Raw genomic sequence first — 24930 nt, 5'->3', positions numbered from 1 at the left:
TAACTACAAGCGCATAGTTTGTTTCCAATTATATGACGTGCTGTTGAATTCTCCGTTCTGATTGGTCGGAATGCGTCGATTGATTTTTCCATAACGGCAGCTCTGACAATTCTGGAAGCTTCAGATTAGAAAATATGACGACGACTTCTTTCTTCGGAATTTATTCAGAGTCAGTCTTACGCAGTTGCGACTTCTGTTTTCTCCACACCAACACGACGGGCACGTTATCCCGTTCGGTCTCCCAGACTGACCAGTGTTCTGTAAGGAGACGTTTGTTTAACGTTTACGAAAGGAGTCTCCAGTATCAGCACTCTGTTACAGACTGCTGATCATCTGTTAATCTGTCGCATTTCCGTCCCCATGTTACAGTTCTCTCTGTTTTCTCAAACCGTTCCTTCGTGGGAGCGACGCACAGAAGAGAGGAAGACGTCTCCTGACTCCTTGTCAGCTTGCACACTATCTCAGCTGGAGCCAATTTTCTTTGTGAGTTATCACTGACTTGTGCGAGAAAATGCTTTGATCCGTGCAGCCATCTGGAGTTCTTTACGTGCACGTTTCCACTGGTCACCAAGGTGCCTGATGACATCATGGGTAAAACACCTCAGAAAGGTAACCTTACCCTTTTTTTTTTTTTTTTTTTTTAAAGTTTATTTAAAATGCAATCCTTATTGAAACTCTTTAAACTGAATTTGGTTTCTTTCACAGACACAAAACACAGTAAACAAGATAAACCAAGGGGTGGCAGTGATGTACCCGCCCCCCTACTGACTACTTACAGTGGTACAGTCCTGTCTTTTTAACTTTAACCGACCTAATGTACTGTAAACCACTTAATGCTTATTACGCTCTCTCGGGTGTTTCCCAGAGCCATTCAACTGGGAGAATTATTTAAAGGAGACTTCATCGATGCCAGCACCCCCCAGCTGTTTTAGACAGGTAGGATTCGATCCATTCGATCCAGCTGTGGTGCTAGAAAGCAAGCGAGCAGGCTAGTGTGGTAAATCCATTTCGACAACAAATCCAGACTCACAAACCAAGCATAGAAAGATACATACTAAAAGCACAAAAGACAGTGGTACACGTTAGTACCCTTTTTCTGAGAGTGTGTACTTTCTACATTATTGTATTTTTGATGTTCTGCTTGAAATGATGTTTCTGAAAAATATCTTCTGGGCCTTGGGTAGGATTGTGTAGGGTCGGGGGTTCGATTCCCACCGCTGCCCTGTGTGGGCGAAGTCTGCATGTTCTCCCCGTGCTGCGGGGGTTTCCTCCGGGTACTCCGGTTTCCTCCCCCAGTCCAAAGACACGCACGGTAGTCTGATTGGCGTGTCTAAAGTGTCCGTAGTGTATGATGGGGTGTGTGAGTGTGTGTGATTGTGCCCAGTGATGGATTGGCACCCTGTCCAGGGTGTACTCTGCTGTATGCCCTAGGCTCCAGGTTCCTTGTGACCCAGTAGGACAAGCGGTATATAGAAGATAGGATGGATGGATGGAATATTTATGTAATATTATAATATTTACATCGTTAGTGCTGATTCTCTCTTAAAACTTTGGAAATATTAACCTTTATGAACCCTCAAAACCCATAGATGTCGCTATATTCAGTGGAATTATCTGTATTACGAACGTCTTCAGTACACTTCTCCGATCAGGATTAGTGGCTATTCTTTACTGAAAGCTCTGTGAGCATTGCTTTTTTTTTTTTTTTAGAACTCCCAAATTTGTCTGATGGATCTTTATTTTATTTCAGAACGCGTCTCTGTAATCTCTTGCAATGCATCCTTGTGGTCAGTAGGCTTTCCAGACACTGGGTTAGCCTATGAGTTCAAACTTTAAAGGGTTTTAAAAAAATATATCTCCAGTCCAGGATACGTCCCACAAATGATTTCAAAGTGGGTATGAAAGTGGAGACGTACGACCCTCGGAACTCCACCTCCGTGTGTATCGCCACTGTGATGGGGCTGATGGGAGCACGTCTGCGCCTGCGGTTGGACGGCAGCGACAGCACCAATGACTTCTGGCGTCTGGTCGACTCTTCAGACATTCAGCCAATCGGCACGTGTGAGAAGAGTGGAGACATGCTGCAGCCACCGCTAGGTACGATCCCCATCTGACACAACATCCGAAACCATATTTACTCGCTGTCGTAGTGGCGTCTTTTGTAAGGAGACGTTTCTTCAAGGAAGGAGTCACCAGTCTCAGTGCTTTATAACACTCAGAGGTAAAGCTCTTCAATAGGAATGTATGTATACTTGATCGTGATCTATCTTAGCTTCATATCTGATATCTATCCCTCTTAATAGAGCCATACAGCGGTAGTGATTTGTAACTGTAACTCATCTCTCTGTAATTAGTGATGCTGTTTCGCTTCCTCTCAGGTTTCCGGATGAACACCTCATCCTGGCCCGTGTTCCTGTTAAGAACGTTAAGTGGAGCGGAGATAGCACCAGCCCCGGCGTTTAAAAAGGTGGGTCTATTTGGAACTAAAGGCGGTGGCATCGGTTTTATTTCCACTTTAACAAAGACACACACTGCTCATAGCACCCGAAGCATCATATGATTCAAATTTTACACTCAGGATATATTGTTCAGGATATATTACTTTATTGAGAATGTGCCGGTAATTCAATATGAAAAGGTATTACTATATCTTTGGACGAGCGTTATCATTCATTAACATATGTGGAGGACAATGTTAGTGACCAAATTGTGCAAGATGTTTATTCTTACTGAATTATTTCTTGCTTCGATTCGTTAGGAGCCGCTCAAGCCGTCGCGAAACTACTTCAAAGTGGGCATGAAGCTGGAAGCAGTGGACAGGAAGAACCCGTGTCTGATCTGCCCAGCTACCGTCGGACAGGTGCGTGGAGACGAGGTTTTCATCATGTTCGACGGCTGGCGTGGAGCCTTCGACTACTGGTGCGAGTACTACTCCAGGGACATCTTTCCCATCGGCTGGTGTCACCTGACCAACCATAGCCTCCAGCCACCTGGGACCAGTTGTGAGTACATTTGCTTTCCACTAGATGGCACAAAAGCTTCGATTTTCCTTTCAGAGGTCCACGCTTAACCGAATCTGGTGTATGAATTGGCTTTATTGTTCAAAATAAACATCTCTGTTACAAAAGAGAAATGATCACGAGTAGACCAAGAATTTAAAAAAAAATGTGAAGGGTCCTCTAGTACAATACTTTTAACATTATATTCTAATTACTCTCAACATTTATGTAGGTAATTATTTATCATTGATTTATATTGTTTGAATGGGTAGAATATTGCTCAGTCGCCTTAGATCTTCAGTTACTGTAGTGTTTATTTCCAATTTTGAATGAAAAAAAGAGAGAGAGAGAGAAAACAGTGAGATTTTTCAATGCGGTCTCAGACTTTTCAACCTCACTGTAGATCTTTGATTTGTTGAGTCATTCTATGAATTCAATGAATGAATTGAAATAAAAAAAAGAGAAAAATAACCTTAAATAAAACAAAACATACATGAAAAATAAAATAAATGAAAGTAAAACCCCTCATCAGGAGGTCCCGAGCTTATAATACACTTGTAACTGCAATTCTTCGCAATTCTTTACTAGTTTTTACTGTAGTCACTGATTAAAATTCATAGTCGTTAATGAATAATACAGTATGATTTAATATGAATAACTGAATAATAAGAATAATGATCTCCTGAGACTTTAAGCAGTCTCCATGTACCTGCATCTGTGACCTTCAGCTAGCAGGAGAGGTGTGAATCTGTCACACTTGGATCTCTCTTTCTTTCTCTCTCTCTTCTGCCTTTCTTTCTTTGTTCTGTTTTTTTCTCTAACCATATTCGCATTCACACCTATCCGTGCTCAATCACTTGCCATATAATTACTGTACACATAAGACCAAATGCTAGCCTCACGTCCTGCTATTCAGCATTTGGTAAAGGCTTCCACTACAGAGACCAAAAAAAAAAAAAAAAAAAGAATTCCTGCCTGTTTTAAGGGTACCCGTGTTGAATTTACAGCTGCAATCAAAGTTCGACCCCCAGTGCAGATCAGGTTTATTGTCAAAATGTACAGACTTTCAGCTGTTTGTGATGAACAAATCAAACTGAAACAGTTGAAATAGTTCAACACAACGAATGCTTCAAGTGGTTTCCACAAATTCAACTGAAAATGCAACTTATAATGACTTCTCCAGTCTCAAAATTATTCACCCCCTTGAACAGAATCCTTCACAACAGCACAAATATGCAGAACAGGTGTTGTCTCAAGCACACCTGATACAACCAATCAAGGGCTTCATTAGTTGCACCAGGTGCAGAAATGCATGAAATATCTGGACCGGGCAGAGAAAGGAAGCTAAAACCCTCGAGTGACTGTAAAAGACCTGCAGCAAGACTTGGTGTAACAGGCACTGAGGTTTCAGTGAGCACAGTAAGGAGCGTACTAAACGCAGAAGGTTTCCATGCCAGAACTCCAAGACGTTCACCACTACTGACCCAAAAGCACAAGAAAAGTCGCTCAAAATCATATAAATAATCCACAGAAGTTTTGGGATTCTGTTCTGTGGAGCGATGAAACAAAACTTTTCTGCACGATGGATCAGCGGTATGTCTGGAGGAAGAAGAATGAAGAAAGAACACTCTGTCCACAGTCGAGCATGGTGGGGGCTCGGTGATGCTCTGCGGCTGCTTTGCATCCTCTGGCACTGGAAACCTGCAGCGTGTGGAAGGCGAGATGGATTCAGTGAAGTATCAGGAAATCCTAGGAGAAAACATCATGCTGTCTGTGAGGAATCTGAAGCTTGGGCATCATTGGACCTTCAAACAGGACAATGATCCCAAACATACCTCAAACTCCACCAAGGCTTGTTTACAGAAGTCCTGGAAGATTCTACAGGGCCATCACTGTCACCTGACTTGAACCCCATAGAAGATCTCAGGTGGGATTTGAAGAAGGCGGTTGCAGCACGCAAACCCAAGAATATTACTGAACTGGAGGCCACTGCTCATGAGGAACGGGAGAAGATTCCTCAGGAATGCTGCAGAAGCTCTGCATCTCGTTTGCAGCAGGTCATAACAGCAAAAGGAGCTCTACTGAGTACTAAAGATGCTCGCCATGAAGGGGGTGAATAATTTTGAGACTGGAGAAATCATTATAAGTTGCATTTTCAGTTGAATTTGGGAAAACCATTGAAGCATTCGTTGTGTCGAACTATTTCTGTTGCTTTTGTTTGATTTGTTCATCGTAAACATCTGAAAGTCTGAACATATTAACACTAAACCCGATTGCACTGGTGTGTTGAATCATTTTGATTTCAACTGTATTTGTGATGTATTTGTGATGTATTTGTGATGTAGTGGTTAATGGCTCATATGAAAATAGACTTTCAGGGATTTAAGAATTTACAGTTTTCAAATGTTTTTTTTATTATTTTTTTTACCTAGCCTAATAGATTACATTGTTCTAATTGTATTGTGGCAGTTGTATACAGTGTTTAGTATCAAAAAAAATGTTTGTTGTGCTGTCTGTTTACTTTAGTTGTGCTGTCTGTGCTGTATGATACTCTACACACAGAAACCCAACAGTGTCCGGATTAATCTTATAACAGACAGCGATAAAATAAGTCATTTCCTTCTACTGATTGAAAATCTATGAGAAGTCAATTATGCCAGTGTACTGCGAGAAAGTATTAACCCTTACCATGCACGGTTAAAATGTACTCGATTTAGTGCCTCTTTAAAACAGTTCAATTCAACCGATTTTCTAAAGAAATCATTTCCGACTCTTATAAGGCAGCTGATATTACACCTTCTTTCGGAACTCGTGAGTGATCCTAAAAACACAAGCACAATCCGTCTGACATTTTATAGATCAGTTGGGCAAGAGTGAAAAGAAAAGAAGAGTTTTCTTTTGTCATTATCATTACTTTGTGAATCAGTGTTAAGGTGTGAGGCTTTAAATAAACGATGGAATGGGATAAAAATAATATACTCTTCTTCTTATTACAGATTTCATTTCCTCACCGAAATAGAGAAATGGCCTCATCAAAAGCTAATGCCTCGCCACTAAATCTTTTTAACAGCGTATGCTTAACAGGCTACACTTAGCACGCATTCTTGGCTGAGCCGCACATATCCGTGTTTCCCAGTGGGGCGTAAATCAGGAGCGCACGGCTTTATCTCTGCCTGCTGGCCCCGTGCTTGAACGGTTCCTCAAGCGCAAGCAGGGGTAATTGATGTGAACTGACCATAACGCGTAGAGTGTGATGGATGGCGGTGGTGGTCATGTGTGTCTTGTAGGCTCCGTATCAGTTCTTCCTCCTTTGAGCAATTTGCAGCACACTTCCTGCAGTTAAAAGCTGCACCACCTGGGTGCTGGTTCACTTATTTAAAAGTTTCTACACAGCGAAGGTGGATGTGTATATTTTTCATTTGAAGTGGTATAGCTGGGTAAGAAAAAAACTAAACCTAATGATATTTTTAAAAAAAACAAAAAAACCAACAACATTACGGCCTTGGTTGTAGACCAAGTTGTAGATCTAGCGCATGGTGTTTAACATCGCATTTAACATTGGATGAAGAAAGGACTGGATTTCACAGAAAACAACCTTCATATACTACATAATTTACCAATAATGCCATAGTGAAAAGTGAGAAAAAGTCATTGAAAGATTGAATTCTGACACCAGCAGCCTATCAAAAAGCAGCTCCTTTTTTTTTTTTAAATAAACTATAAAATAATACATATGATCATGAAGCGTGCCTTTATTTATAGCATGGAGCCACCTTTTTGGAAGAAATATATCAAATTTCCTTGAGGTAGTAGTCTAACAGAGGTGTCCAAGGATGTAATTGGCAGAAAAACACAATTCTGGGCATTTTTGGGCTGTTTGCCAAAAATCAGTCTGGCAGCTTTTCCACAGGCCATATATACTGTACTTTGCATGCTGAAGAAAGAAAGAAAGAAAGAAAGAACCAACAAAAGAAAGAAGGGAAGGAAAAAGAAAGAAAGGAAGAAAGAAAAAAAGGGCCTTCAGGATGATAAATACTTCAGTCACATGACAAGTAAATCTTGTAATAGTAGCTGGATCACTCCATGAAAACTGCAGCCCGACTGTGTGAGGGGAAAATTCCAGAAAAAGGAATTTTGAAGAACACTCCCACCCGTTACCGTCAGACATAACGGCATATGGGTCAAAAGATAACATCTCCCCTCGAACATGAGTTATGAGGCCTCACATTTACTGCGGACACGAAAATAACAATGGATTTCTCAACAAGGGTTCGATTTAATTATAGGACTGCATTTGACAAGTCGATAAATAACATTAACAGAAGTTTGAACTTAATCAACAATTCGAACCAATCGAAAAGGAGGATCGAGGTCACCGAAGTCGAGATTTTCTTGTGTACAGAGTGAATCACGAAGACATTAAGGTAAGACCAGATCCGTTTTTATGGTTTTTATGATAATGTAGTTGCAATATTTATTAATTGAGGGACTTCATGATACCCTGCACGAAACTTCGCGGGTGTAACATGGGGGTAACTTACCTGGACACGAACATCACAGATTGTCACAACGCTTGCATCCGCCATGTTGGATGATTATCGCAGGGATCTGTAAGTACTCTCAGATGATACACATCATGCCTGAATGTTGGAAATCTGAAGCTTGGGAATAAGACTGCGGCTGTTTCGAGTGTAACGCGATAAAACTACAAACTTTAAAATGCTGATTTTGTTTATAATCTTAAGTTACAACCGTTACATTCACAACAGCGTTTAACCCTCTACTGTATTAATTATGACGTTTACATCAACAAAAAAAATTAATTAATTAGTTCAAGTAATAAAAATACATTCTTATTTAAATTGAAAACAATGGCCAAAAGTATCACATAGTCAAAAATAACACAAAATGTATGAGATTACAATTCCAGTGCATTCTATAGACTATAAGTCGCAGAGGTTTTCACCACTTAGTAATCATTTCAAAGTTATTTCTTCTAGAAAGGTGGAAAAAGTATGTGGATGGATTTAATCACTCAAAATCCATACAAAAAATGAGATCTAAACATGTCTGGGGTGAAGTATCTTTTGAATTCGTTCTCGTGAATTCTTCATTCTTTCTCCTGAAACATAACATTTAGAAAATAAGGTGCGACTGCATAATGTCTGAAACTTACAACAGTTTTTTCTTACCGTGAATGTGAAATTTTTTAAATATATACCATTAGAGAAGTCTTTGTGTTCGCTTTGTAGACCTGTGCCGATTCATGAACACACATACTGCAGTTCCATCAGCGTTCCATTATTATTTTGTTGCCATGTGGCAACGATTATGTTTTACCATTTAACAAAATACTCAAAATGTATAAACTTGTTTAAATGACAAAAAATGTATGTAACCTTAGCTCAGATAGTGTTATATAGTATAAAAATTATTTTTCCTTTCAGTAATTTTGCCTAAATAGTGAAAAATGTATACAAATTTTGAGAGCAATTCCTGGAAAAATAGTAGTTTTGTATTATTGCGTATTGAAAAATTGCAGAAATATTCATTGTTGCCATACGGCAACGCCATGCAGTAAAGGATTAAAAGACCCCGCCCACAAAATGGGCTGTGATCCTGAACAACCATTCCCATAGATAACTGTAAAGTAGCCTCTGTACTGAAATAGGACGACGTTTATTCCAGGAAAGGGCAGGAGTTAGAGCAAGAAAATGACGACTTTATTAGGCAAGGTAAGGAATGTCACAGTTTCCGTCACTAATTCATGGGGAGAATTTAGAAAGACGTTAGTTAGGAACAGGATGACGGTGAAATTATCTTGTGTACATCTCCTTACGCTAATCATGATATTGAACAATATTCACTGCAATGTTCTGTTTTACTACGAATGATTTATATACGTGTAAATGGCTGCAGTTTTCATGGAGTGACCCAGCTCAGGGCTGTAAGTTCTTTGATAGTGACCTGGGGATACATGCAAGTGGGGCTCTTACCCTTAGCACAATGCTTGATTTGGACTTTAAACAGGTTTTTTAAACTGCCAGTTCTAATAATCCACACACAGTATGATAAAACACAGTGCAGACAACATTGTGCTGGAGTAACATAATTGCACATATAATATGAATTGATTTATTGTTTGTGTAAATATACTGTATATTATTATCATTTCTCCATTCTATTCTAAACACATCCTTGTAATAATGAGTCAAGGATTGTGTGTTTTCTGTGCCACAACGTAAGTGTCATCATTTATCCTCATTACTGAGCGAATATGAGTATGCAAATGGGATCGTTTTTCTGCTGCTTATGCTTAGAGAGAGAGAGAGAGAGAGAGAGAGAGAAAGAGAGAGAGATAGAGAGATAGAGAGAGAATTCAATTTTGAATTTCAAAAGCCTTTTATTTACAAGCTTTTAAAAGCTACATCGACCTATTTCGGTCCCTCAGAGTCATTGCAAATGACCCTAAAAGAGAAAAAGTCAAATAAATTTATATACACATATATACATATATATAAATAGATAAATAAATAGATAATTAAAATAAATCTCCTTCCAGTTGCCTTTAAAACCCACAAAGGAGTGAAGAATATAAAATAAGCCAACAAGTTTCAAACAGTATGTACACAGTCTTCTAAAAGTTGATGAAATCTCACTTTTTCTTCTGCAACCACAAATAGAGAGAGAGATAGAGAGAGAGAGTGAAAAAAGAGAGAGATAGATAGAGAGAGAGAGAGAGAGTGAAAAAAGAGAGAGATAGAGAGAGAGTGAAAAAAGAGGGAGAGATAGAGAGAGAGAGAAAGAGAGAGAAAAAAGAGAGAGAGAGAAAGAGAGAGAGAAAAAAAAAGAGAGAGAGAAAGAGAAAGAGAGAGAGAGAGAAAGAAAAAAGAGAGAGAAAGAGAGAGAGAGAGAGAGAAAAGAGAGAGAAAAGAGAGAGAGATAGAGAGAGAGAGAGAGAGAGAGAGAAAGAAAAAAAAGAGAGAGAGAGAAAAGAGAGAGATAGATAGAGAGAGAGAGAAAGAGAGAGAGAAAGAGAGAGAGAAAGAGAGAGAGAGAGGTTTAGATAATTCTGGGTTTTATCATGTTGAGTTGTTCAATGCTGTTGAATTTGATTTAACAATATTGACAATATTACTAATATATATTTATTATAAGTATGCAAGAAAACCAAGATATATATATATATCAAATTAAAATATGATTTTTTTTTTTAGTATTTTATAGGCAAATTTGAATTCTGTGTTACTTCTGAACCTCTACTGCAGTGACGGGAGGGGGAGGGCGTCTGAATTTGCTTCTCTAATGCATTTTGCATGAGCTGGTTTAAGTGTGAATATGGGTCATCAGTGTCACCTCGTTAGCGCGTTTAATAGTCCCGATTTGTTCCCTGGTTATTTATGGTGATGGACAGAATCTGTTCAAAAAGCCATTTGTTTTAAGGGAATTATCGTTCATCAGCGAAACTCTCGTCCTTTAATTCTTAAAAGAGAAAATCTTAGGAAAGGATTGTTTTCAGTGTGTAATCGTGTATGCGCTTTTAACGATATAAAAACATCATAAAAATCCTCACCATTTTGCCTCATTAATCAAAAAATATATATTTTTCACAACTCCTACTTTAATACAGTGAATTATCTCAATATTAGGAAAGTTAAAGGAAATACGTCTACCTAAACTGATCTTAATCTCTCTTTTTACTCGAGTGTAAGATTGATTGAATCCTACAATCCCCCTCGTTATCGTTATCGTTATCGGTAGACTGAAAGCACGTCCTTTTCTTGTTGTCTTGGAGTCATTTCTTTGTGTTTCATTTTGCCAAGCTTTTCTTGTTTACGTTAGATATGCAACCACCTCTGCTCTAGATTTCACACTTCCGTAGAGAATAATGCAGATAGGGAACGTTGTCTTAATACACATTTGAGATTTCTGTCGAGTTGGCCTTTTAAAATCGGGAAGGGTTAAGACGACTTCTTTTCATCCAGGACTTCAGGACTGTGTCACATTGCGCCATTTTTGCCTGCTTTCTTCGCCTGCTTATAGCTGTCCATCAGCCAGTTCTCTTGGGATTTGGGATCAGGCTTTGGGTTACAGAAACCCACCCCCTCTACACCACCCACCCCCTCTTCCCAAGAGCTGTCTGGAGAGCCCTTAACAGCTTTACCCACCTACCCCTCCTCAAACAGACACGTCTCTGTTTCAGTCGGCTTCAATCAGGGATTTTTTTTTTTTTTTTTTAGCTTTTTATCCAAAAACAACAGGCAACAGGAGGTGCTCTGCTTTCCGACTTACATATTTTACCCTAAGGGTCCACCTTCTTAGTTGGGGGGTGCTATAATCTGTACCAGTTTACAGACAATCTGTTTACCCTTCCACGCTTTTTAGCAGCCCTCAGTATTGGGGGGAGAATGGATAAGGACACACCTGATGAAGAAAAAAAAAAAGCATCACAAAACATGCATCTTGTTAGTACATAAATCTTATTATTATTTAAAAAAATGTTTTTCTTACTCATTATACCAAATGTGCATTTTTGTCAGAATCTATTATGTTGTTTTTATATGACTATTTTATCTATCTCATACTAAGAATATGCTTTTCTTTTAGTATATAAGACTATTTTCTTGTAGTAATGAGTTGTTTTCTGATATTAATGAGATACATGTCTCGTAATAACAGCAATTGCGTGGTTGCGGTGTGTTTCCATAGCTCTGGAGGGAGGGGAGAGGTGTAATATAAATTTTTTGATAAATTCCAGATGTAACATCTAAAGCATTAGACTGCTGCCAGTACCACCATTATATACATACAGCGCCCTCCACTAATATTGGCACCCATGGTAAATATGAGCCAAGAAGGCTGCGAAAAATTGTCTTTATTCTTTAACTTTGGATTTTTTTGTTAAAGAAATTCACAAAAATACTCTGCGCTCATCAAACACAGGTTTTGTTTCCATGAGAGCAGAATATTTTTGTGAATTAAAAAAAAAAGAAGAAGAAGATATATGGATATATTGCTATATATAAATATATATATACACACACACATCTATCCATCCATTTTCTATACCACTTATCCTACAGGGTCACGGTGAACCTGGAGCCTATCCCAGGGAGCATCGGGCACAAGGCGGGGTACACCATGGACAGGGTACCAATCCATCGCAGGGCACAATTACATACACACTCATTCATACACTACAGACACTTTAGACACGCCAATCAGCCTAACATGCATGTGTTTGGACTGGGGGAGGAAACCGGAGTACCCGGAGGAAACCCCCGCAGCACGGGGAGAACATGCAAACTCCACACACACACACACAGGACCACGGTGGGAATCAAACCCCCAACCCTGGAGGTGTGAGACGAACGTATAAGACGAACATGCTAACCACTAACCCACCGTGCACCCTGTATGATATCATTTCACACACACACACACACACACCATACACAGTTGGAATGCTTTTTACAACTGTCCGTGACATAAAATAGGATTTACATCAACCTGAATTTACTTGTATAACTACAGTTAGAAAAAGGAAAAAGTGTTGTATATATATATATATATATATTTTAAAGTCTTAAAAGATGGGAGACATCAGACAGCAGTCTGACTATAATTGGGATAAAGTGTAGATATGTGCACTAATTAATTAAACTGTTGTATTGAAATGAATGACTGAAGCAATAGGTGTGTGTGTGTGTGTGTGTGTGTGTGTGTATACATATATATATATACACACACACATATATACACATACATATATATATATACATATATATGTGCGTGTCAGTGTCACGTGATTGCAGTGGGCGTAGTATAAAATATATACCGTATATTATACCCTTCTGTTTAAATGGAAATAAATTCTCTGACTGCTATTACTACGCCCACTGCATCACGCGGCCCCGCCCACTTGCCCCCTCAAACCCCGCCCTCATGCTAATTACGCGTCGCCCATTCAGCGCGCGCGCCGGCTCGGGCTTTGTTACTCCGCTGTTGCTGCTGTTTCTGAGGGAGGTGAAGTCGCAGCCGGGGGTAAAAACCGGGGCGAAAAAGTGCGTCGAGGTTGTTAAATATTGCCCCATAAGGACACGCAGACACGGCTGGTGAGTCGGAGAGGACTAAAGCTGAAAGTTCGGGTAAGTTATTCCGCGAGCATCCGGTTCTTTTCGCCTCTTTTGTTCTGTTGTGGTTTTTTTTTTCTTCTTCTTCTTCTTTTCTTTCTGTTGCTCTGAGAAGAAAAGCCGAGCTTCTGCCTGTACATTTAACAGTGTTCATCCAACTCGTACATTTATATTCCCCTACAGTTATTTCTCATTTTTCTATTTGTACAACTTTCCATAATATTCCTAACATCTAGCACAAGCTTGGTTTACATCTCTCTTGGAATATAATAGCCACATATACACGCGTGTGTTTCTGCTGCACGTGCACTAGGAGATTTTATTCAAATGTATTATTAAATGCATCATTAGATAAAGTTATTGGATGTGTCAACCTCAAAACAACAACAACAACAACAACAACAACGAGACTTTACAGCTGCTGTGACCTTAACATCTGTGTCTTTTCATGACATTTGCAATTGATCAGTGACAGAATTTGTTTATTTATTTTTTGCATTTATTTAAATGAGAGAGCTTATAAGGGTGGTATGTTTAAAAAAAAAAATTCAGACATTCACTGTCTTTGACTTAAACATATTGCCTTGTTTCATTTAATCACCAGAAGCCTGAGGCAGGTAGTATTCCCTTCTTTACACACACACACACACACACACACACACACACACACACACAACATGTGGTTCTAGTTCTCATCGGACCATGGTCTGGCAGCACAAGTCGTCAAGCAGGGCAAATTGGAAATAGTGTAGCATGAGATGTGAATGGATTAATTACCCCGCTTGCACTCGAATGTCTCCCCCCTACCCCCAACCAGAAGGGTTCAGAATCCCCTCAGGGCCCGCATCGGGCCGATTTTGGCCTAGCGCCTGGACATCGCCAGCTCCGCTCGTGACCCGGAGGTCGCTGGGTCATTCAGTGAAAGGCCTGATTGACGCCACATGTTTCTGTAATCAAGAGATGATGAATGAATAGACATACGATCTGTTTCCATAGAGGATCCCAGAGTCAGGAGAAGAATCAGGTTTGCTTTGTGGCTGGACGGATCTTATTGTTTTTTTTTTTGTTTTTTTTTATTTATAGACTGTTGATGTAGAATTAGTCGTGCATAGTAGCTACAAAAACATTTGATTTATGTTTTGAATAAAAGGACGTCTTCATTGTAACAGTGAGTCCAACCTTTTGAATGGTTCGCTCACGTGTTCCCGGGATGAACTTGACCCTTCGAACGAGAGCAAACACTCACCCATTCTTCGTCCACTTTCTCTCCCTGCCTTTATTTTCTCCCGGAGTGAGAAAAGCTCAGGGGAGGCGACCATGTGTAGCGCCCTACGAACGCTCCCAGATGTACTTAGGGAAGCTAGGCGCCCTTTCAGCCTTGCTGAAATATGAGCACTTTATCTGATCTCATTTGCGATGCGGTGTACAGAGCCAATAAAGGAGAGAAAGCAGTGAGAGACAGAGGAGAGGTAGAGAGAGAGAGAGAGAGAGAGAGAGAGAGGACAGGAGGGGGAAAGGGTGCTTTTGTGTGTTTTCCACAAAGCTTTTCCTTGTGCCATTTTGCACCTTTCATTGATGGATTGGTTGACACTTTGAATTGCAGATATCTGATCCTCGGTCGTCCTGTGTGTGTGTGTGTGTGTGTGTGTGTGTGTGTGTGTGGACGTGGGCCAGAAAGGCAAGGAATTGAAGGCATCAGAGTTGTTTGATTAGTACTGGCAGAAAGCTTGGAGCTGAGATTAATATTTTATCATCAGGTCTCTCCATGAAAGGCTTTGATGAATTTAAGATGAACAACCGGCTGCATTTCTAGATGCTGGATTTACTCTACGCTAATTTTCTGACGTTTTTGTTTTCCAGTAGTGTTTTCTCCTCATAAAAATGTTTGTTTGTTTGTTTTTCTTTTTTACATAATAGCCTAATGAAACCATTCCCACTGAATACATCTGCGTTCGTTCAATTTGGAATCAAACGATTCACGTTGACAAAGGACTGTAGCTTTGTTTGGGAAATTTTTTGGAACAAAGAGATTGAGAGAGAGAGAGAGAGAGAGAATCTGGTGATAAGATCAGTAAACATATGTCTGTTTAGGTGGGTTTTTTTTTAGCTTACAGCTGCATGTCACACAAACACGGTAAACCGTGTGAAAAGCGCGACGGGAGTAAACAGGCTTGTCTGTTTGCTGATGAGTGCATTTTGATGTAATACATGCCGACAAGGTGTGGAAACCACCCCCCCCCCACCCCCAACACGGGTGTACCTGTATGTCAGGTGATTGGGGTTAGCACTGTCAATGATGATGGCATGTTGTTTACGTGTGCTTGCTCAGTAACTTATTACGGACCAGTAACGCGACTGTTATAATGCGCAGAGAGTCCTGTTTGGGAGCGCAAGCAGAGAACTCCGCCTAACTGTCCTGTCACACACTCCTGCGTCCTTTGCAGAAAACGTACTGGCTGTTACAAAGTGCTGACACTGGAGACTCCTTCTGTAGGCTGAATGTTAAATAAAGGCTACACTTCGCCATATCAGCTAGAGGTCGGCCGATAGTGGATTTTACCGATAACCGATTAATCAAGCGATTATTATTAAAGTTATTAAAGTTGATACTGAATGAGAACGTAACACTCGGAGGAAAACACTGCTGAACTCTATTGCAAAAAGAAACAGCACTGACCGTACCGTGTACAGCACTGAAAATGTACTGTGCTTTTTTTCAGTGAAATAAATATTAACATATATGAACTATTAGCTAATAATATTGAAGTCAATAAAAGATATACATTCAAACAGAACCAAAAAGTAACACTCCAGATAACAAATAAAAATACAGACATCTAAAATGAATAAAAAAAAAACACTTCAAATAACACAACAAAATTGGTCAGTGGTAGTTTTTATTTCGCCTCTAGAGGCCGCTCTCGTACTGTATAATGACCTCGGCTCCTTCTCAGCCGCTCCTGTAACCGACGCAAACACTATTGATGTGGATTTTTTGCAGATAGCCGATAGTTTCAGCCACCGGTTATCGGTCGACCTCTAATATCAGCAAGTATGCGTAAAAGTTTCTGACCAATCAGATTCGCTGTAGTAGCCTGTAAAAACCTGAACATTATTGTAGATATGTACGTACTATACTGTGTATATGTGTTTATATAATATATGTATATACACCCACAAAAAATCAGATATATGCTAATTAGATATATATTTAATTCATCTTATTTTCCTTGCTGCAGGTGCTCTCCCTAAGAGCCTGATTCCTTCGCTGTCCCCGTCCCGATCGTGGCGCCGCTCCATGCAATCCCCGTACCAGCTTCCGCACCCGCTGCCCCCATTGCCCGTCAGGAAGGGCGTGCGGGGCCGCCGTCCCAAGAGCCAGACCATCGCCATGCTAAAGGCCATACAGAACGGACAGACGCAAACGCAAAGCAGCGTGCACAAGAGCGTCGAGCCTGAACACCTGGAGCCCAGGCTGCACAAAAAGAGAGGACCCAAACCTGGCAGCAAGGTAGGAGTCACAGGAGGGTTAACTCGCTTCCCTCCAAACGATGTCGAAAAACGTTCATCCATCCGCAATGAAACGCATTTTTATAACATGACTCTGAGCGGAAAAAAGAAATAAACGTGCAGGGTTTGTAGGCGATTTGACAATTTATCTACAAAGGAAATACAGCGTAAATATTTTACGACAGTAAATATGAGACTATGACGTTTCCTTAAGGCAGTTATGAATGCGAGAGATTGGCATATATATATTACAGACCAAAAGAAGACGAAGAAAACGATTTCTCTTTGTAAATGTGACAAAAGAATGACCGTTTTAGTTTTAGATGACTGTTTGCTAATAGTAAAAAGAACAGGACGCCACACCCACACCCAAACCCCCCACCCCGAGTTAATCAGAACCAAGCGTTAGTGCTTACAGAGGGAATAAAATAACTGAACAGAAAGGAGTTGTACTGTTTTGTTTAGGCTCTTGCTAATGAGACTAAATGTTGGTTAGCATGTCAGGAGGGATTATCCAAATGCAGTGTTTATTCACAGTGAAGGATCATTTCCTTCTGAACGCTTCATTAAGCACAGCACAGGAGACTAACAATAGTCAAACAGATTTCCCAATTTTAACCGTGGCTTGCTGATAGTCAAACCCAGGCCTTTGTTTTCTCCTGACGTCGTTTTTACTGTCCATGTCTCTCCAGAGGAAACCGAGAGCCCTTCCTCCTCTGTCCAGTCCGTCTCTGTCCTCGTCTGTCTCGGATGGCCGACTCTCCAGTCTCCAAATGACCAAAGACTCCGGAGTGTTGACCACAGGTAACGTCTTGCCTCTTCACGTGTGTATATGCGACGGCCTTGATATAGTTCCCATACAGTTGGTGAAATATGTTTCTCTTTTGTTTGTATTTCAACACTAAAGTTCTAGTTGTAGTAATTTGGCGTTATACGCTTAAACCACAATTATTTTTTTTTAAACGGCCAGTCCACATACATCCACATCCGTCCAGACTGAGGACAGTCCTCCCCAGCCTGCACAGAAACTTGTCCCCATTATCAACGAGTTCCCACCGAGTTCATCTTGATTCACGAGAGTGTGTTTTTACCGAGGACCAAATGAGAAAAGAAATTGGCTGGCAAAAAGATAAGAACTTCTTACCTCTAATTATCACTCACTTTGACCGAAAAGTCTACATGATGAAGTGGGAAGTGGAAGTGGTAGCGCAGTGGTGAGGACGTTGGACTTCTGATCTAAAAATTAGTTAATCGTACGTCGCTCTGGATATGGGCGTCTGCCAAACGTCGTAAATGTAAACGATAAGAATGTGTCAAGGACGTAGAACCATAAATTATTGTCCGTATCAGGGTTCTCAAACATTTTTGGTTAAAAAAAAAAAAATAAATTCATGGACCCGTTCAGTGCAGATGTATTTCCTGAACATTATGAATACATACAATAACAGGTTGTGTATTTATTACAGCCAGGGAGCTTTCTACTGAAAGCTGAACATGACACATTAGATCAAATCTTGGATAATTGTGATTTTCAAAATAAAACACCCCGCCCCCCGGCTCTAATTCCAGGACCCCATTTTGAGAACCGTTGACCTATAGAGGAGCGGCTGTGTTCCATTACCTTTCTTCTTTATACGTGTGTATATTCACTCTCATACCAGTTTGTATACAGTGTAGCAACGATATCCCTGTGCACAATTTGTCTAGGTGTGTGTATATATATATATATATATATATATATATATATATATATATATATATATATATATATATATATATATATATTATATATATATATTATATATTATGTAATGCATTATGTACGAAGTGCAAACCCGTTACTATACACTAGGCGGAGTGAATATAAATAGTAAATAGAAATATATATATATATATATGTATATGTATATGTAAGTTTTTTTTAAACCCATGTGAAGATTTTCAGTGTAAGCATAATTTCCGTACGTAAAGAAAAGAAGAAAGTGCAGCGTTACTGGTAAAGTCTGCACTGTATGCAGTACAGGCAGGTTTAGTATCCGAGGGCCTTTAAGAAAGCGTACTTTGTCTGAATTGACATTTTAAGGTATGTCTTCAGTTTGAATATATGTGGTGTTGACTGATTTTAAACCTGACTGCAGCACTGGATTTTAAACCTGCTGCATCTGTAGTGTATGGTTGGTTACCACGGGCAACAATACTTAAAAGAGGAAACCCCTATGAAGCCGCTGCCTTTAATGCACTCCTGTGTTAATCAGTGTGACCTTTAAGGCCGTTTACGCTAAAAGCGCCACCAGTGGAGGCAGAGCGTGTATTTGTTGCTTGGGGTTAACGAATGAATAACACGGAAACAGCTGTCCTAACATTGCGTTAATTACGACTGCAATTACGTGCTACCGTGCTCATTAATCCAGTGAGGGTTTTCCCACCGGTGCCGCTGGAATTTTTCGAACCGGAATCTGCCATGCACTGTTTAGACGGCGAAGTCGATCTCGTCTCACAGCGAAGTCTTTCTCTTCTTCAGTGTGCGTGTACGTGAATAAGCACGGCGAGTGCGGCCCACATCTGGACCGGAAGCTGATGCTGCAGCTGCCGGATCATTTCGGGCCCGGCCCGGTGAACACAGTGCTGCAGCACGCCGTGCAAGCATGTGTGGACTGCGCGTACCAGCCCAAAACGCTCTTCAGCTTCCTGCAGTCGCAGTCAGACGGCGGAGAGATCATCCGAGGTAGGACTGTGTGTGTGTGTGTGTGGGTGTGGGTGTTAAACACGTAATTAAATCTAAACAGTCGCAATATAGTCGTTGCGTGAGCTGAAATATGCACGCTCGACTACGAATTCCGTACACCGCCAAGCCGGCGCGTTTATGAAATACGACTATATTACTTTCCTAGATAAAATTGTGTCTGCTTGTCTGTGCCGATACGAGATTTGGAAAGCTCATGTGTCCGTACGAATTAATAAGAGGAAAATCTTATAAAGGAAAGCAGCTCGTGGTGTGTTTGTGAAAGGAAGCCTGTCTGGGCAGCGCTGATGGTAATCAAGAATGACATTGTGTGTAACCTGGTTAGGAGCATTAGATTGGGGCTTCTCCCAGGGGGGAAGCATATACTTACGTGTGTGTGTGTGTGTTGGTGTGGCCATCTGTTGTGATGGTCTGCTTCCTTAATTTAGCCAAACCCTCACAATTGAAGACTGGGAATAGTGACAAAGGAATCTCCCCTCATATTGCGAACAGATAAAAGGGCCTAATAACTGCTGCTGAATTCAAGTACAAAAGAAGTATAATGTGTGTAACTATACACGCATCGTCAGTTCAAATGTTTGTTGTTTGTTTACATGCAAATATAGGCTACACAAACTGCTCTAGCTCAGTAAAATTCAAATGACATTTGCAAAGACATTTATTTGCATAGGGGAAGCGTCCCTGGTTCGACCCCGAGCTTGGGTTCAGCTCTCCGTAGAGTTTCCTATTCTCATCAGGGTTTCCTCCGGGTTGTCTGGTTTCCTCCCATCTCCGAAAAAAAAAACATGGCGATAGGAATGCTGGCGAAGAGAAATTACCCCAGGGGTGAATAAGTGTAAGAATGAACGGTGTCCCATCCAGGGTGTGTACCAGGATAAGCTCAGGATCGACTGCAGGATAAAGTGCTTACTGAACGCGAGTGAGTGAGTGAGTGAGTATTTGCATGGGATTGTATCATGTCCTTATGCAAAACAGTTTTTTTTTTTTCTCCAGAAATGAGATCGAATTAGCGTTGCTTCTCCTGAATTGGGAAGCATGTGGAAATTGCATTTGCGTGGACGTGTAAGGAAAACCGAGTGGCAGTGAAACTGAGCCGTGATGTGCGTGTAGGTGTGCAGCATGTTCACGGTGTTACCGGTTGTACATGAAAAGAGCGTGTAGCACATACTAATAAATAAATAATAACTTATTTTTAATGAATTAAACATAACTCATAAATAAAACACCACTTTAGTTACATATGTTTTTTTTCTGTAGTTCACACTGTCGTGGTAAATGATTGTTAGTGTATTTATTGTATTTTAGTGATGTTTCATGTATCAAAGCCACAATTTGTTCTGTAAATTTCTATACGCTGGAGTTTGTAAATATCTGCATTATTACAGGACTGCTCGTCCTTGTTTGTGCTGTAAAAGTGGAATAATAGGACGTGAAGTAAATAAATACACTTGGTCATTAGTTGTGTTCCTGACAGTAAAAAACTGCGACAGGTCTAGTTTACATGCACTAAACTAACCCGAACATTATTCGATTCTGGCAGTTTTTAGACGGAGCGAGTCACGTTCGTGTAGCAGACGCTTTTATCCAAAGCGACTTACAAACGAGGAATTGCAAGAAGAAGAAAAACCATACATTTGGGAGTTTGATTTGTTTGCGGCGACGCATTGCGACGTCCAGTTCCGCTTTACGTTCACGCCATCTGGCAGACGCCGTCATCCGGACCAGCTTCCGTTTGATCTCAGTTATACGACTGGGCAGTCGAGGGTTAAGGGAACTGCAGTAGCAGCTTGGCCGTGCTGGGATTGGAATTTCGCAACGTTCCGAACCTTCCGAGCTCAAGAAGCTCGTTAAAGATTATGTGTTTAGATTCTGATATACAACATAAAGACAGCTCGAATGAGGACACTGTTACCTGCATTATGTATGATCTGAAACCGTAAAACCTTTTCAATAAATATTTATCACTCTACCAGCCGGTAATATTAGTGAATTGTGCTTCCAGCCAAGCTAAAGGAAGTACGTGATGGAGGCATTATACGGTGTGTGTTGTGTCAGTGTGGATACAGATCAGAGGATAACAAGACGGACGGGTGTGCTGGTATAGGAAAACAACTCGTGTTTTCCCATAAGTGCTTTTCATCAGTTTGTAGTTAAATTGTATTTTTGGAACGTCCAAAAAACTAGTTAGTTCCTGATGTCGCTTACATTATAGCAGCTCTAAACAGTTCCCTCGCGTTCTCTCTTAAGACGGATGTCCGTACGACAGCAACCGCAAAATCGCACGTCCGCTGTCCGTTCGAAAGTTACAGCGTTACCGTCCCGTCCACACTGGAGACTCCTTTAACAAAGGTTCAATAAACGTGTCGTTACGGAAAACTTCCACCCTATCAACGGTGCTACATTTTTTTTTCTCCCTTTGTTAAATAAATGTTTTGTTTGTTGGGTTTCGATTACGTGAAGTCCGTGTGAAATACAGAGATGTTTTCGCCTACTTTCTCAGTTCGCTCTGACGGAGGGATCCACTATGTGAAGTTACCTCGAGCCTCCAGCGCCTCATTCGTGCTGCGCTTCCTCGAGACCCTGTGCCACCATTTGCAGTCGGAGAACCTGTTCAGCAGCCAGCCGTTCAATCCACTCACCGCTAGCACACTCAACGCCTACGACAGGAGCAAGTCAGGTGAGTGAGAGAGAATGTTAACGGGGTTTTTAATAGATTGCGTCATAATATTAACTATGTATATTGTCTACATTCCGTACATTTGGTCAGAATATCAAAGGACGCTGATGGAAACGCGGATGTTTTTGACCCTACAGAATGTTGCTTAATTGCGAGTAAGTAATAAATGACGATTGTTGTGTTGTCCGTCTTGCAGTGAAGGAGGAGACGTCGGAAGCATTGTCTATAGTGCGCGGTAGCAGACGCTTCACCAGAGACTCCTCCGCCTATAGCACGCCGACTCCTACAAACCCACCGAGGACAGACACACACTCCTCAGAAGGTATACTCATACTGGCTTTGTTTGTCTGAGAGTTGGGAGAGAGCGAAAGTATGGACGCTCGACGTGTTTGTTGATGTCTCTGTTGGTTGCATGTAAGCCAGCTGGGTTTCTGTAGACTCTATAGAACCAATCATGGGTGAGTTTCCCGATAACGATGAATCTTAGTGAGTGACGAAGACGTTAAGGACGAGCGTTAAGTACGTAAGTTGATGTAAGCCACGCAAATGAATGAATCAAGTTAACACTAGGGCAATGACTCGCACTTACTCGATATAACCGGACGATTTTCATATAGAAATTAGTGACCTCTGTCTGTTTCGGGTGGAACTGCATTTAAGCGCAGAATAACAGTTTACTTGTTAATTTACGAGCGAGTTTACACCCTACGTTAGTTACGAAGGGTTTCAGGAAACGCTCATTAAATTAAAGAATGTTCTAGCAAACGAGATAACGATGTACTTAGCGGTACGAACGTTTCAGGAAGCCGACCCCAGACATTGCTAAACCTCACAGCTTAACACAGAGCCGAATGAATGGTGTTTTTGGGCTCACACCCCAGTGCCTCTTACAGTATCTAGCATTAGCATTCAAGTTAATTGGCGGGATAGAGTGTTTCCTGCTGCTGCAGCTGAAAAGCCCGTGGCAAGAGTTCGCCGCCTCTCTTTCCCTCATTAAGCGACGAGTGCCTCTGTATTCATCCATTTCAAATCCCTCACGCAGCCCCCCGATGCTTAATTAAAGCACCCACATTGTTACCTAATTAAGTGCCACAGACGTTGTAGGACCTTTGACAGCCTTTGGTTTGGTGGTGGGTTTTTTTTGGTGGTGGTGTGTGTATACGTAATCATCCAAAAACCGCTCAGTGTGCTGCTTTCTATTTTCTGCGAGAGCTCCCGAGTTTGTGTAAATTCACGTATTAGGAGACTCGCCATCGTGAAACTTAGTTCAGCAGCTTCAAGTCGTGTAATTGACGAGTTTGTGTCATTTTATGCACGGATTACACGGCCTAGTTTATTTGAATCACACGCAGAGATGTACCGATCGTTTTGTGAAACGTAGCCGTTTCATATCAGTAAAAACAATCCGACAAAAACAACCATAAATGAAAACGAATAAGACGACACAAAAGAAAGTGATGGCACCCTATAACAGAAGGAAGGGCTAGTGTGTGTCGAAGGCGGTCAATACGCGGTACCGGTTGCGCTGCATTGCGTGAAGTTTTAGCACGTGCCATGTTTAGTAGGCGCTCTTTCACCATTTGGTGGTCATTTCGTTGTTTTCAGCTCTCTGAGAGCTTTGCCTTTTATGGGGTTTGTGAGGGTATGTAATTCGGCTGTCCCGTGAACATGCTTCATAATGTGCTGGTGATTCACATTGATCGACGTATGGACGCAAAATTGCTTTTTGTTTGGTCTCTGTAGTACTGTAATGTACTTTGGTCCAAAGTAAGTACATACTTCAGTCTGGTCCCCTGTCTCCCCGGTCCCTGCTTCTTCTCAGCAGAAACTCTCCCCTCGGAAAACAGTGTCTCTGCTGAGCAGCATTTCTCTGAGGAGCCCATGGACACGAGTTCTGCGCCATCTCGGCCTCCCACGCTGCGCGGTACAACCGAGCATCGCAATCCAGCCGGGAACAGCCCGCACTACGCTCCCCAGCAACCCCCTCTGCGCCGGGTCACCTCCAACCCATCTGAGCTGGCCACCACACGCATGCTCAGACGAGTGGAAGGTACGCTATGTAAGAGATTTACTAACATTTACTTTTATGCCAAGTTGAATGTTATGCCACCAAAAATATTCCCGTAATCCCTTTTACACACTAGAGGTAGTACTTTATCATGCTACAGATCAGACGAATTTAATAATAACCTGATTTGCACTGGGGGTCGCGTCATTTTGATTGCAGCTGTACTTATTTTAATATTTAGTGCAAGTGGAACAATACTCATAGACCTTGTGTGTGTATGTGTGTATGTATTTGTTCGTTCAGCTGCCAGCTCTACCACCGGTCCAGATCACCAGACAGCTGAGCGAGAGGCGTCCAACAGGAGCCCGTCCTCATGGAGCATAGAGGAAGTGATGCAGTTTGTGCGGGACGCAGACCCTCAGGCCCTAGCGCCGCACGCCGAACTCTTCAGGAAGCATGTAGGCGCTGTATACACATACGATATAAAATGTCTCTGCCATTTATTATAAGACCTGTTCTAAACGCCTTACAGGGAATTCATTGGAATGAAGACACATTTGTTAAATAGCATTCCACTTTCTGCTGTTTTCTGCTTGCAGGAGATCGATGGCAAGGCTCTAATGCTGCTGCGAAGTGACATGATCATGAAGTACATGGGCCTAAAGCTGGGTCCTGCTCTTAAACTGTGCCATCATATTGAAAAACTGAAACAGGGCAAACTGTAGCCGGAGTCACTCGAGCACGGCGTACGCACTCGGCCTCCAGCGGGGGGCGTCCGAGCACATGAAGTCCCCTTGCAGTTAGAACCGGACCAGGACATGAAGATGGATTTGCTTGGAGCTGACGTAAACACCAAACCC

General features: G+C 41.3%; 1 protein-coding gene across 5 annotated transcripts in view; it reads left to right on the top strand.

Moving 5' to 3' along the window:
* Window positions 1-24795, top strand: part of scml2 (Scm polycomb group protein like 2) — a 25740-nt gene extending 945 nt beyond the window's left edge. Inside the window, exons 2-14 of one of the 5 annotated variants that reach the window (XM_053617033.1) lie at window positions 370-609; window positions 706-780; window positions 866-2097; window positions 2379-2467; window positions 2759-3002; window positions 16372-16643; window positions 17335-17446; window positions 19164-19367; window positions 21886-22062; window positions 22259-22384; window positions 23885-24121; window positions 24374-24528; window positions 24670-24795. In XM_053617033.1, the coding sequence (XP_053473008.1) occupies window positions 1899-2097; window positions 2379-2467; window positions 2759-3002; window positions 16372-16643; window positions 17335-17446; window positions 19164-19367; window positions 21886-22062; window positions 22259-22384; window positions 23885-24121; window positions 24374-24528; window positions 24670-24795 (1941 nt within the window). In that variant the 5' untranslated portion in view covers window positions 370-609; window positions 706-780; window positions 866-1898. Of the gene's footprint in view, window positions 1-369; window positions 2098-2378; window positions 2468-2758; window positions 3003-16371; window positions 16644-17334; window positions 17447-19163; window positions 19368-21885; window positions 22063-22258; window positions 22385-23884; window positions 24122-24373; window positions 24529-24669 lie in introns of all 5 variants that reach the window. The other 4 variants (XM_053617031.1, XM_053617032.1, XM_053617034.1 and 1 more) reach the window with 4 other exon arrangements.
* The last annotated feature ends 135 nt before the right edge of the window (window positions 24796-24930 follow it).

This window comes from Ictalurus furcatus, chromosome 27, assembly GCF_023375685.1.
Source record: "Ictalurus furcatus strain D&B chromosome 27, Billie_1.0, whole genome shotgun sequence".
Classification (NCBI taxonomy): Eukaryota; Metazoa; Chordata; class Actinopteri; order Siluriformes; family Ictaluridae; genus Ictalurus; species Ictalurus furcatus.
This window is presented reverse-complemented; position numbering and strand designations above follow the sequence as displayed.